General features: G+C 33.7%; 1 protein-coding gene across 7 annotated transcripts in view; it reads left to right on the top strand.

Annotated features, from left to right (window-relative positions):
• LOC143232826 (zinc finger protein ZIC 1-like) overlaps window positions 1-14,926 on the top strand; it is a 101,023-nt gene that overhangs the window by 44,548 nt on the left and 41,549 nt on the right. For 2 of the 7 annotated variants that reach the window (XR_013017801.1, XR_013017798.1), the window contains 2 exons: window positions 8,259-11,987; window positions 14,204-14,605. Coding sequence is in view for 1 of the 7 variants with exons in the window: in XM_076468742.1 (XP_076324857.1) it covers window positions 8,259-8,767 (509 nt within the window). In the remaining 6 variants the exon portion in view is untranslated. Of the gene's footprint in view, window positions 1-8,258; window positions 14,606-14,926 lie in introns of those variants that run through there. The other 5 variants (XR_013017800.1, XR_013017803.1, XR_013017802.1 and 2 more) reach the window with 5 other exon arrangements.

Raw genomic sequence — 14,926 nt, 5'->3', positions numbered from 1 at the left:
AGTAGTTATTGTTAGCAGAAGATTATAAAGGTTTACTGAAATAGCAGAGAGTAGTAAGGAATATAAATGCTTATGGTAACAACAGACAGCAGAGTAATTACTGTTAGTAGTTAGTTTACTAAGCTTTAAATGGCAGAGTAGTAAATGTATACTTATGTGTGGATATATAATTGTTGGCATTTCACAGTTTCTGTTCAAGTCTTTACACAGGTAAGAGCAGCTACCTTATCTTAGCTAGTAGATTATTCCAGGTGTGAACAGTGAAGGGCAGGAGTCACCAAACTTTTTTCACAGGGGGCCAGATTACTTGGGGAATGAGAAGCGCGGGCCGCATGATCATTATGTTCAACACTCATAAGCTAGAACGAAAGTTCTCTGTAAAAGACTTAACACTAAATTTAAGATGCCACATTAGCCATGTGGGAGTAGCATGCAGTACACACATATAATAAAAAAACAAAGAGAAATACAACCAACATTTTTATTTACCGAAAGGTTATCAAAGGTGACATTAGCGAAAACAATTGTCACATCGCACATAGTGAGTACATATTTGAATTTCACTAAGCCGCAAAAAAGTTAGTGAGATTTATGAAATTGGCGTTTGGCTTTCAAAACATCTTCAATGCTCAGTTTTGAATTACTGCATTCAATCATTAGAATTGCTTTCAAATGTTCATCAGTCAACCTTGATCGATGTACCGACTTCACATACTTCATTTTTGAAAATGCTTGTTCACAGACATAAGTTGTTCCGAACACTGATGCCATACCAGATGCAAACTGCTTCAGCTTTGGAAAATCATCTTCAGGTATGCAGCTGTAAAATTCAATAAGTTGTCCCTCTCTGTGTTTTGCTTTCAACAAGTCATTTCCTTGCAAATCGATGACCTCCAGCTGAAGTTCCACTGGCACGTCATCAATGACACAATCAAAAGGATTCTGAAAAAGGAGAATGTCACTTTCGATTCTGTCGAGATCCGAAAATATCTCTAAAAATGCTTATTTAAATCAACAATAATCTTTTACTGAAACTCCAGGTTGACATCTTCTGTGATTCCAACATGAAACTTATTGAAACACTGAAAATGAGAGAGGTTTCCTCCTTCCAAATGTGCTTCAAACAATGACAGCTTTCTCCGAAATCCTTTAATGATTCTATAGAGATCACAGACAAGGTTATTATTCCCCTGAAGTTTCAATTTCAATTCATTCATGTGGGATGTGATGTCAACCAAAAATGACAACTTTGACAACCAGGTTGGATCCGTGTATTTGTGTATTTTTCTTATAGCAAACCCACATTGGGCTATCTGCTCAGCCCACCGAGGGGAATCGAATCCCTGATTTTAGCGTTGTAAATCCGGAGACATACCGCTGTACTAGCGGGGGGATCCGACAGAAGTGGATCGGCTCTATATTTCTCGATAAGAAATATATCTATTTCTCTTCTCAACTTATAAAAATGAGACAAGACTTTACCGCAGCTGAGCCAAAACACCGCTGTGTGATAAGGCAAGTCACAGAAATCCGAATCAGTTTCTTTAAGAAACGCCTTGAACTGGCGATGATTAAGTGCATGACCCCGAATAAAGTTCACTGCAGAAATGACTGGTTTCAGAACGCAAGAAATATCTAAGTCTTTTCCACAGAACGCTTGGGAGTTGAAGATCTTCCAACTGTTTCCTGATCAGCCCCACCAGACCCTTCTTTACTCCAGCCATGTTTTTTCCTTCATCAACTGTTACACCTCTAGGCTGATTCCACTGAAGGTTATAGTCTTGCAAAGTTTTATGCACTTCCATGAAAATGTCTTCTCCAGTTGTTCTTCCGTGCATGCTGTTAACTGATGCCAACTCTTCCTTGATCTGAAAGTCCAAATTAACTCCACGAGTAGTTGTGACGTACTCGAGAGATCAGTAGACTCATCCAGTGCCAGAGAATACCATAGGAAGTTCCTAGCTTTTTGGCATATCTGTAATGCGATGTTCTCTCCAAGTTCTTCTGCTCTCCTGTACTGAAGTTGCTGAAAGTCTGATACTTTCAAAGAAACTGGTTTTTTCAGGACACAGCTCATTTGCTGCTTCCATCATACACTCTTTGATGAAGTTGCCGTTAGTAAAAGGATTTCCTCGTTCTGCCATCCTATGCACTATTTTGTAACTTGTAGGAGTGACAGATTCATTTTCAGCAAACTTTCTCGTGAACTTTTGAGATTCAAAAACACGTTTCATAGATTCAAATTTCTCAGAACGGAACTTTCCTGAAAATTTCAAATATGTTGATAGATGTTTTGTTTCATAGTGACGCCGAAGGTTGTACTCTTTCAAAACAGCAACACTTTCGGCGCATATCACACAAGTAGCTTTCTGGTTTTTTTGTTTCCACAAAGTACTTTTCTCCCCATTCTTCATTGAAAGCACAACACTCACTTTACTTCTTTTAAAAGCAGCCATAACGATGGGTAAAAAAAAAACAGGATCTTAAAATGAAAAACACAGAACGCTGTGAGAACGTATTGTACAGGTCCAAGAACGCACAAACAAAATATATTGAAACGTACGTTTGCCACGACACTTACTTAAGAACGAGTTACGAAAAGCGCATAACTCGAGTACTAAGGGAAATGAGCTTGCTGAAGCGGTAACCCTAAGCCGCTGAATTTACAAGACGAGTCAATAGGACGAGGCTTAAGTCTGTACTTGTTTTCGAAATTCTTATGCTCTTTTTAGATACGTGCCTCGATATGAATAAACGGGCAACAAGGACGAAAGAAGAATTTTCCTATTGGTTAAAAATGCGCGTGACAGCCTTGTTTCTTTTTATCATAACGTCTTGTGTTTGCCAGCTAAAAGCGACCATCGGTGTAATTTATTTTGTTATGACAGTCGGACATTTGATGAAATGTCACTTTTTATTTCCAAGCGGCTAGCTGCTAGCGGGCCGGACAAAATGACCTCGAGGGCCGTAGTTTGGTGACCCCTGGTGAAGGGGATTGAACAATGCTAAAATCTGGAATATGCGAAACGAGAATCGGGGATAGAACGAATGAACAACTAAACCAGTGGTTCTCATTTTTTTCAGTGTTTGCACCCCTTTCAAATCAGTAATCATTTCTCGCATCCCCTGGAAACTTAGGAAACTTCTTCTTAGGAGAAATATAAAGCATACTCTTATGTAAAAATATAGATTTGCTTTAATTATTCATGGGCATCCTCGCACCCCTTGGGAATCATCTTTGCACCCCCTAGGGGTGCGGGCACCCCTGGTTAAGAACCCCTGAACTAAACAATGCGACAGAAGCAGCAACTTGCGGTTCGTGACTACCACGTTGGTAAAATGAGTGTTATTGAAGTACGAGTGGGAGATAGTACCTTTGATCGTCCTTAGCCAACCGTGACTTTAGCTATAGTCTGCTCAGGTCATTTGTACCAGCATCCACGCTTCTAGTTACATAGCTAGTAACCATGTATTAATTCCAAACTTTTGTGTTTAATAAAATTACAGTTTTAAATTAATAATCTGTTTTTAAATGAATCCAATTTTGCCTTGATATACATGTTTGAGATTAATATCTTCCTTTCAGTCTTTCGTTGTGACTTTGATGTCTGAACACATTTTAGTTGTGTGTTTATTATACACAACTATATTCTATCATAAGCAGCTAATAAGCTACAATTAAATACAGGAGTGACTACAAATAAGGTCCGAGGACAAAAATATTCATTAATGTTAACAAACAATAGTCGAGAAATAATGAATTAAATCAAATGATTATTTTGAAACATGAGAAAGTTGTGTTTATTCGAAAGGCAGTTTTCCTTTAAAAGTACTAAACCTGAAAAAATTATAGTTAGAACTTTAAAGTTACATGAAGAAATCGCATTACGAGTACTTTGTTTCTGTTGTTGCATTATAATTTAACGTTGTTGAGCTAGTAGAATATAGTGTTTATTTTAAAATTTATTTTTGTGAATTAGTTGAAATTTTAACTGTGTTAAAGTAGTAAAAGATTTTTTCTAAGAAATAATAGTCACTCACAGTGGCTAACTGAGTCACCTAATCTAAAAGTTGCAATTGTTATTCCATTACTAACAACCATTCAGAATTTTTATCAAACACATTTATGACCGTATTGAGAAATGTGTGAGCTAGTCTGTACAATGAGATATTAGTAAGCAAAAAACAACCAGCAAATTGTTCTTTAATACCAATAAATTAATATCCATATCGTTGAATATATCAATGATATTTCAGTCAAATTTGGAAATGTTAAAATTTGATAAGCTACAGTAATTAAGAATACTTCCAAGTTTTCAACTGTTTGTTTTAGCGCAACATTACACAATAAGCTATCAGTCAGTGCCTTGTCCACCAAAGGAATCAAACCCCGAATTTTAGCATTTAAGTAAGAAAATTTACCTCTGATCTGCTGAGGGACGATTTTTCAATACGTCATATGTGTTAGTGAGTCTATGTGCTTTACGTAAGAAAGAAAACTGAATTTAACCTATGGGTATACATTAGGAAATTTAGATGCTGTTCGTTGCTTTGAATAATTTACTTAATACAGCCATAAATCGAATGCAATGACCTCAAATAGTGTTGTTTTTACAAGCAATAATATAAATCGTAGATTATAAACAGTATTCACTTTAAAAACTATGTTGAGGTCATGCAGGAAGGAAAAAAAAACAACTGAGAAATTATCGCTACGTTAAACCAATTTCACAGCACATGAGCAGACAGTGGCATTCTGCCTGACATATTATTGTGTAGATAACTTTAAAAATTGCCTTGGCCGGTGAATGACACATGTGCTAGATACTATTCCAGTTTTACCCAGTCTTCTTCATTTAGTCGATATTTCCATGGATATTCAATGTGTTTGATATTTAATGATACAAGTTTTTTCTCGTTTTTTTCCTGGAACGAGAGATCTACTAGAGTGTAATTAAGAAAACTACTAGAGAGTAATAAAAACTTAAGTTTTAATCACTTGTCGCTCTTGGACGGTAGAGGACAGGGGACGTATATAGACAATAAATAGTCCTTTAGTAGAGCTAAAGGCGTGCCTGCCTTTTCGTGATAATACTTCGGGTGTCATTTTTTCAATATCTTCTAGCAAGTGTTTTAGCACGCGGCTGTTTTAAACTGAGCTAGGACTTTTATGTTTTCAATAATGGGTAACGCTTGTCTGGAGGAGCCACTCCCATAATGTAGTTGCATTATAACTCCTGTCCCTCTCCAGTGGCACAGCGGTATATCTGCGAACTTATAACACTAAAAACTGGGTTTCGATACCGATGATGGATATAGCACAGATAACCCATTTTGTACCTTTGTGCTTAAAGTACAAAAAACAAATTATAGCACATGAATTTTCCTGAAATACTTTTTCATTTTTAAAGTTTGAAAGAAAATTCGTGATTTTCATTTACAGATCTCATGTTATGGTTTATAAGAATGTGTAAAACTAAGAAAATATTTACTTAATTCGAGATGTTCGAAATATTAATTTGCAAAATAGTATAATTCTCAAAAACTGTTTGTATTTGACATATTATTACTTTGCAAATTATTTGTTTATTTGGAATTAAGTACAGGGCCACACAATGGGCTATCTATGCTCTGCCCACCACAAGTATCAAAACTCGGTTTTAAGCGTTGTATGTCTGCAGATATAGATATACCGCTGTGCAATTTTAGGGGGGGGGGATTTTGCAAGTTAACAGGATAAACCTGTACGTAGCGTTTATATTTTTGGGTACAGAAAACACGGCCGAACTTCTCGATTTTAAATACAAAATTAGATACAACATGTAATATATATTAGTTTAATAGTTCATTTATTAGTTTTCTTTCCTAAGTAGAATTAATATTATAAAACAAAATTTGTGAAACGTACTAACTCAATTGGTGTGACATTTGTTTCGTTTTCTTATACCATTGAGTATACTTTTCCTTAATTGCTAGGTATCACAATACCCATTCATTCATTATATCGCGACAATACTCTCTTTACCTGTCATTATATAGGTAAAGTACATTTTTTTACCCTGTATGGTATTTTTTAAAAGTAAATATTAGAAATTAAAATAACAATATTCCAAGACCCTCTTGCTATATTGGAAACGCGGCCCACCGTTTTTGACTATATTTTGTCTAATGACCATCATTAAAAAAACAATTGCTTTACATAACAATTTCTTTTATAAGTATCTTCTGCGAAAGACGATCAGTATTAGATTCTAAATATTGACGTATTTTCCACAGATCCTCTACTGTATGCGAACGTTAACTATAAAGACTACATTTAAACAAAGGTGAACAATCAGGTATGTCACAGAAAAAAGATGGTATTGACACCATCTGATGGAGATTTGATGAAGATTTAAATGTGTTACATGACGCTTTATCCTTCCTGGCCATAGAATACAAGAATTTCATATCGTGTACTCAGTATTCAATACTTTCCCTTCATTAAACTTTGATAACTTAAATCCACCTTTGCTTTATTGTACGCTTAAGTTTAAATTTACTATAAAACAAAAAGAATTGTGGCAAGGAAAAAGTTGATTTTTCTTACATTTTCAGTATTTTGTTCAAAAGTCATTCTATTGTCATAGTCATTCACGTCCATAGCCTTCCAATGTTGCAGTAAACTTTCACTTCTCTCTTATAAAGTATTCGTTATACAAACTTTTGTTCGTCTCACCGATATGTTTGGAGAGCAACAGGTATTCTTTTGGTTTGTGCTTATTTATTAGAGAAAAAAAACCCATTAGGAATTACTTTTTACACAAATGTTAATTTCTTTGTTAGTTTTGTTGAATTTAGCTTTAAACTATTCTAAAATTATCTGTTCTAGACGTCTTTAATTTTGAGATGATAAAGTAAAGGGATGGCAACTAGTTAATACCTCCTACCATCAACTCTTGGTCTATTCTTTACCAAGAATATTGAAATTGACCGTCGCTTTATAACGTCCCAACAGTTAAAAGGACGAGCATGTTGGGTGACAGAATTCGATACCCTCGAGTCGCAAAATTGCCTTTGAAATTGGTGTGTCTTTTTAACTATTTAGTTTTTATTTGTACGATTATCTTTAATCGGAAATAGCCGTGACATTATTTCATCTGTTAACATGCCCTCTGGATACGGTGTAAAATAAAGAAGAGCGAAATATCTCATCCATGACTCCTCATGTTGCATCTGTAGTGAATGCCACTGGATTAGCCTATGCAAATCTATCTTATAAATAACAATTAACTTTCCATTTTATCAGTATCACCGATTAAAATTTTAAACGTTCAGTAAGAGTAGTCCAAGAGCTGACGTTAGGTGGTACTGATTATCTTCATTCCCTCTATTCTATTACTTCTAAAGCAGTAAATATAACCGTGAAGTAGCTTTGTGTAAAGTTCAACAATAGAAAGAAACAAATCACTGAAACTATATGTAATGTACTTTGTCTTATATACCGTTTATACTTGTGTATTTCACATGAAATATTTTGAAAGTTCTTTATTCTGAGGGAAAAATACAAAATTATTCATTATGCATCATATAACAGAATGTTTCTGGAGCTAGTTACTTAAATGTTTGAGGGGAATACATCATTTAGCTGCAAAATATGTATATATATTTATGTTTTAGTGGAATTAAATAATTACATTCAAATGAAGCCAAATAACTAAACAAAATCATGAGGAAGGACTGCGTTAAAAACAGCAAATCCTAATATTTGAATAATTATATTATAACCATAAATTTTAAGCTATAAACAAAACACATTAAAATTAAACACATGTGCTGCATATTAAAAAAAAATCCTAGGATGCAAGCTACAAAGTGGGAGTATAAAATGTATCCTCTACATAATATCCCTCACCTTCAAAACCTAGGATACATTTTATAATTCCACTTTGTAGCTTTCACCCTAGGATAAAAAAAATATGCAGCGTATTTTCTTTAATTGTAATGATTTATTTATGGCTTAAACGTTTATGGTTATACTATATTTTCATACCAAATATAATAGGATGGTCTGGGACTATTGTTATTTTATGTTTCAATATTCACTTTTAAAAGATACCATCCAGGGTAAAGAATGGATTTTTATACTCCCACTTTCCCAGATGCTTATGTGATACTATGTAAAACATATAAAAATGTTTTGTATGACCCTTGTGTTTTGAATTTATACCTGGGCGAGTTTTATTAACAACCATTTTTAACTATTTCTTTTTCTCCAGGAGAAAAACCGTTTAAGTGCGAGTTCGAGGGGTGTGACCGGAGGTTTGCTAACAGTTCTGATCGGAAGAAACATTCTCATGTGCATACTAGTGACAAACCATACAACTGTAAGATACGAGGCTGCGACAAAAGTTACACTCACCCGAGCTCTTTACGGAAACACATGAAAGTACACGGAAAGTCTCCGCCGCTTTCTGGTCCAGCATCAGGTTCTACAGGCAGCAACAGCCCTGTGTCTGACTATGACAGCGACACGCCACCTTGTACCACTACTAATGGTAACAACGGTAACAGCAACACGCTGATCGGGACACGGTCTACCTGCCAGACAGACCACACTGCGTTACCCTTAACTAGCCCTGAACTTGGAGGAGGTGGTGGCCATCCAACTAATTTTAGTGAATGGTACATTTGTCAGTCTGCAGCTGGTATGCCCACTCCTCCTAGTAACGAACACTCACCAGTGGTAGGAATGATCCACCATCTACATGGGTCTTCACCCTATTGACTCAGGGTTTATCCATATAAGACTTAATAATTATACAAAAACGAAGTGAACAAATATTCACAATGGATGGATTTTTACTAACCACTGGGTAATTAAACAGAGTTAAGCATGGTATGTGTAAACAATTGGACATTTTATGACTAAAATTATCTGTCTACTTCTTTCACTTACTGTCATTTTAACTATTAAGGTTACCATGTACATATCTTTATTTCGAGTCTCAGTTTAAACGTGACCGGTGGTCATCAGAAGCGTAAAAAACTGAATTTTGTACAGAGATGTGTCGAAATAATTGAGTATAGGTAGTTTTTAATGTATCCGTGTTAGTTTCTTGTAAGATAATTAATGAAGTAGTTTACAGTACACTACCTTAGAAAAATATGGGCACACGCATACGATTATCTATACATTATTAGAAAAGTGTTAATACCCATACTAGCCGTTCTGAGATACAAGTCAACAATTGTTAAAACTGGGTAAATTGTCAGGATGTATCAAGAATGTAATGTTAATTAAACTAGGACTTGTTTAACGGATCTTTAAAATCATATTTGTAATTTAACAAAGCTATGATAGTGTGTACATTGTCAAAGAACCCGATATTGGTATTAAAGAATTGTGTCTCTCTATATATATATATATATAATACTGTTCAATTTATTTCTAAAGCTTACATTATAAAGAATTGCTTAACGGAAAAGGTAACACTACATAGCAATAACGCCTTCAAATGTTCTTATATGTGTGAAAATTGGACGTTGTTGATAAATGTATAATGACGTGTCAAAACTGAGTAATAAGGAGTTCATTTTTTGAGGCATTATATATTTTTTTTATTTATGAGTAATAAGTTTGATTTATTATTTATCCATTACTTTTGTCTTTAGAAAAACATTGTTGTGAAGAAAATTACTTGGAATTTTTTTACATGTTTCGTGCCAAAACAAAATTCCTAGTGTAAAAATGTATGTTTTCAGGTTATGTTTCACACACAAAACAGATTTATTCAATACAAAATGCAACGATTGGTAGAAATGGTTACGTGTAATACCTTAAAAGAAGGGGATTGGGTAAAAGAGACAGAGCAAACATGAATAACATTAAAAAGAAAAAAGAAGTAATTTGAAAACTGTGGAGAGGGAATTAGGAGAAGGGAATTGGAAGGTATCCTCTTCCGAGTGGAAATTTATTAGTTTTGTTTGAGTAATAACATACAATCTAATCGATCCAGATTTTACTAAAGACGAGGCATTGCTTAAGAATCATCTTCACCAATAGGTTTATAGTAGACTCTGAAAGGCAGAAAGTTTTTTGATATAGGGTTGGTGACGACTGCCCAACGAGTGTGGGTCACTACCCTTGCTATTGCCAGAAGTCAGCCATGAAACTTTATAACACAGACGAACAAGAATATAAAATATTATAGTTTTGAATCTTAACGCACGTTATTTAAGCCGTCTACAACCCTGCGAAAGAAATTGTTTCGTATTTAAAATCAAACGATAACAAATGTTTAAATAATGAAAAATTAGTAAAAATTTTTGTTCCTCAGGAAGCAAAACACTGAGCAATATGCATTCAAGAGGTAAAATATTTTTTGGAGGCTGATTTAAATCACTAACTTTTGAGTTACAATTACTTACAAAATCGTTTTACTATGTATTAATAGGCACATGCAGAAATATATGGCTTATAACAACTCAGTCGTGATTAATAAATTATGCGTTAATTATTTCGCATAGATGTCAGCTATTAATCCTCAGCACATACGAAAAAAGATAAATATATGATATTAGCTAACTAATGTAAAACATATAAAGAAGAGAAATATGTGGTATCAATGTGTAACAATATAATGCTATACGTAGAAAGAACAGAAATGTATGGTATTAGGGTACAATATCTTAGTGTAAAACGTATAAAGGAACACAAATCAGTTTTTGTATCATGCCTCACTACTACAAGATTAGGTTACACTTATCTGACTAAACATTTTTTAAATATTAATATTATTTAAATATCATTTAAGCATAATGAACGATTCACTCATAGTGCTAGGTAAATTGTGTTAATTATTTCGCATAGATGCCAGTTTACTAATCCTCAGCATTATATATGTTATTTGTAATTTGTTTAAATTCAGAACACGATTTAATACATATATATAGAAAAACCTAATCTTATTATTTGGACATAACATAAAAGTTTAAAAACTGAAGATTTTGTTAACATTTTTCAGTAAACTAAAAATAAACGTCTAGGGAAGTGATTAAATGTTTTGCACGTGTACTTTGTAGATCTTCGATGTTCTATTTTTGTAGTTTTCTTCACCTGGTTAGAAGATCTTAGGTTTTCTCGGATTTCGGCGTGTGTTTTGACACAGCAAGGATAAGATCGTTTGTTTATACCTGTATCTTGTACTGAGAGAGCTCTATTATCAGATAACATTTCCTTCACAACACACTTATACATTGACGGCAGATATCTTGTAGTAGCAATTCGTTTTCCATACACAACCAGTTTCTTGACTGAGTGTTGTGACGGTTGGATTGAGGCCAAGTTAAAGATAGTTTCACCTCGTCCTACACTGCTTCATTTGCCCACCAGATGGTAGGCTTTAAGAAGGATGGAGGTGCGAATCTCCCTATGTGTGTGTTTATTGTGTGTAAACAGAGAAATCATTGGGCTTTCATCAACAACGAACCCTGGAGTCATCAATCAGAGAAAGTGGTAAACCATCACAAAGACCTGAAACTGTCACGTTTTGTTTATTGACTCGCCGCCTGCTTGCCTTTTCAGGTTTCTGAACTTGAGAGGTACCTATCTCACTTCATAAGAAGTTCGTTATTATTAACTTAAATCCAAAAGAAATAAAATATAACATCGTGGAAGCATACAATATCAAATTTCTTTTCATGTCAAATATAATTTCCTAATACGTTCAAAGAAATAAGTATGTTTTCTTTGAAAAATAAGAGAGTTTTATTTATTTATTTAATTTTTGCATACGTTCGATAACTTTCACACATTTTCTACTATAGAACCTGAGTTTATAGCTTGTTTTATAAATGATGTTCTTTTCACTGGCCTGCTATAAATCGCTCTGAATGGTTACAACCGTGCAGTCAGTGTGTTTCCTCGTTTCACCGAAGAATTCAGGGCTGTATTTTATGACGCGCAGAAACAGGGGTTCGTCTGCTTTAGAAATTCGTCTAATTAGGTAAGTTGTATTTCAAAAATAATTAATCCAATTCATTATGTCAGTTGAAATGGTTGATCATCTTTGTTCTTTAGTGTAAGGAAAGTTAACTTATTGGGTGACATTCTTTACTTCCACATCAAACTAGTAATGGCGCTAACACTGTCGTCTCTAATTGTGTACCCATTTGAAGACTAACGTCAAAGTCGTCTGACTAGATTCATCTATCATGGAATGAGCTACGTGTAAAATTTTAAACTCTGTATCATATGCTAAGTGAAGTTAAATACAATGAACTTGGTCAATAGTATAAAGCCTATGATTGTGTGTTTAATTCCCAACGTTAATGAAGCCATTTACTAGTTACAATAACTTTGTGTTGACTTAACGACCAAGCGTTGACCGTATACATTTCAGACTTTATGGTAAGTCTGCTGTGAAAGTATGAAGAACGAAATGCAAAGTGAAAAGTAAATAAATGAACAGTAGTTAACGTTTTTGAAATGTAAACACGAAGGGAACCCAAGGTGTGATACAAAATTACCAATCTGTACTAGTTTCAAATTGGTGCAACCATAGGTTTCTGTTTCCCTTGTTTATCTTATAAGCTATTGTTTAATTTATTACGAGATTGTATTGTTCTTATATCTAATATATAAAGCTTAGTTTGTGTTTTGTTTTTCGCACCTGTCACTCCTCTATTCGTTATACGTTTCCATATGTCTTGATCAATCAGCATCAAACCTGACAATAATATAGGATGGCAAGATAAAGGTCATGAAAGAAGGTAGGGTTTGGACCCCCATCTTCTACATAAATAAACATCAATATGTGTGTTTATCTGTTCTTTATACTTTTCCACCCAAACCAATCAGCACCCAACTTAACACAGTTATAGAGGATTACATGAGAGAGAGGGTTGGACCTCCATCTAATTTCATTTTGATGAAATTCTTGAAACCTGTATGACTTTCTTTTCGCTGTAGTTACTTTTATGTATTTTTATTGTACTTTTAATATTTATAATGTTAAAAACAAAAATAGAAGCACAATTTCCTTTCCTTTGTTACAAATGAGTTTTTATTTCATCCATCTAACGGACGGTTACTTCAACTAGTAAATAATGGGTACAAATATGATGCACATAATTGATCCAAAAGGTTACATCCTTTCCTCTCGTACAAGTTTTTGCTGTCTTTCTCTCTTTGACTTCTGAACTAATATAATTCAACAATACAACATTGTTGTCGTTTGTAACAAGAAATAACTGTAGTTTCTACCGTTAATTGTTTTATACAATATCAATATTTGTAATTCTGCGAAATTATTTGGTAATTTTTTAGTCAGAAAAGTGTTAATTCACTTATTACTTTCGATAGCGTCTGATTGTGAAATAGCTAAAAAATATAGCCTTTTTTCTACTTTCAGGTACGAATGTTGACTATAACCAAAATAATGGCTCTTTAAAATATAACCTAGAAACCTACGTTTCGATACCCGTGGTGGGCACTACAGAGATAGCCCATTTTGTAGCTTTGTACATAAACAAACTTAAAGTATACATCTGATGTGCCACCATTTTTTTACCAAAACGTCATAATATAATTGGAGTAATTCAAGTGAGTTTTTAGCAGTTGTACATAATACTTTTATTGTATTCACAACGTTTCCGTGTTTACCTGCCATCGTCACGTGGGATACAAGAACTGAGACTAATACAATTTAGTTTCAAAAAAGAACCACGCGAGAATTTATAACAGTAGTAATCTACAAGCATACGACTAGCCAATTGTAAATGAGAAAATAATTTATCAATGAACTGTCAAGTTTAGGCGTAATAAATAAATCCTTTAGGCTTGAATCTAAGTTTTAAAGTGTGTTCTATATGCGAGAGATAAGGGAACAATTAAAACAAGTATAAATATATAAATGAATACATTTGTATTTGTTTAGAATTAGGTTATGTTTTTAATTAGCATGATCTCCTATAATTCCCATCTATTAATGTTGTCCTCTCTGCTGAAGCTTTTTACGTCAGAAGAATTAAAAGAATGATTGTTCCTAAACATGGGTTAAAAACATAAGATGAAGATGTAAAATATTTCCGTAAACGAGTGGAATTCTGTTTGTTTCTCTCATTAGTATAATAGATTTTGCAGTCTGTACGTTTAATTGCATATACGTTTCATGAAGTATCGTTTAATTTGGAGTAATATTTCTTCCATGCATTTTTTCAGCTTTCTTCATTTCCTGCAGCCAACTCGGTGTCAACTGATTAGAACTTGAGCTTAATGTCCATCGAATTATTTATTTAATATAAAAGAAATAAATACCTAATTTGTCAAGTTAAAAGGCTTCGCTTAAATAATGAAAACCATTTTTAAGCTACTGAAACATTATACTTTTACTTTTTGTTTTAGTTTGAAATGAAAACACTGTTGCCCTATAGTTGATCGGGTAATGGTATGTCTTAATCACTCTTTGTATATGGGAAGTAATTTTGTAAATAAATTACCGCTCGAAGAAACTGTTTTTACGAAGAGAACTGAAATTCCTGGTGTATCATTGAATTGTGTATTGTACTTAATGGTACTATGTAGAGTCAATATAAATTGTAATAAAATAAAAGTTGCAATGAATATTTGTACTAATCGTATATTGTTAAATAGAAAAAAGAACTAAAGTGTTATAAATAGGAAATCTAAAGATAGTAATATTCTCAAAAATAATTAATATCGGTTATATTCTCATCAAATATCTTCTACACACGTGTTTGAAAGTTTACATTATAAAACATACTGTATCGTAAGCCTTCACAACATCTTTGCACCTTCTATATAGTCTCTTTTCTTTCAACAAATGTAAAAAATAGAACATATAACTTATATATGCTGGCCCTTCCAGCCGTGGGGGCGTTACACTGTTACGATCAATCCAATTATTCTTTGGTAAAAGAATAG

Source organism: Tachypleus tridentatus, chromosome 11 (genome assembly GCF_004210375.1).
Source record: "Tachypleus tridentatus isolate NWPU-2018 chromosome 11, ASM421037v1, whole genome shotgun sequence".
Lineage (NCBI taxonomy): Eukaryota > Metazoa > Arthropoda > Merostomata > Xiphosura > Limulidae > Tachypleus > Tachypleus tridentatus.
The sequence above is the reverse complement of the archived record's forward strand: the minus strand, read 5'-3'. Positions and strand labels throughout refer to the sequence as shown.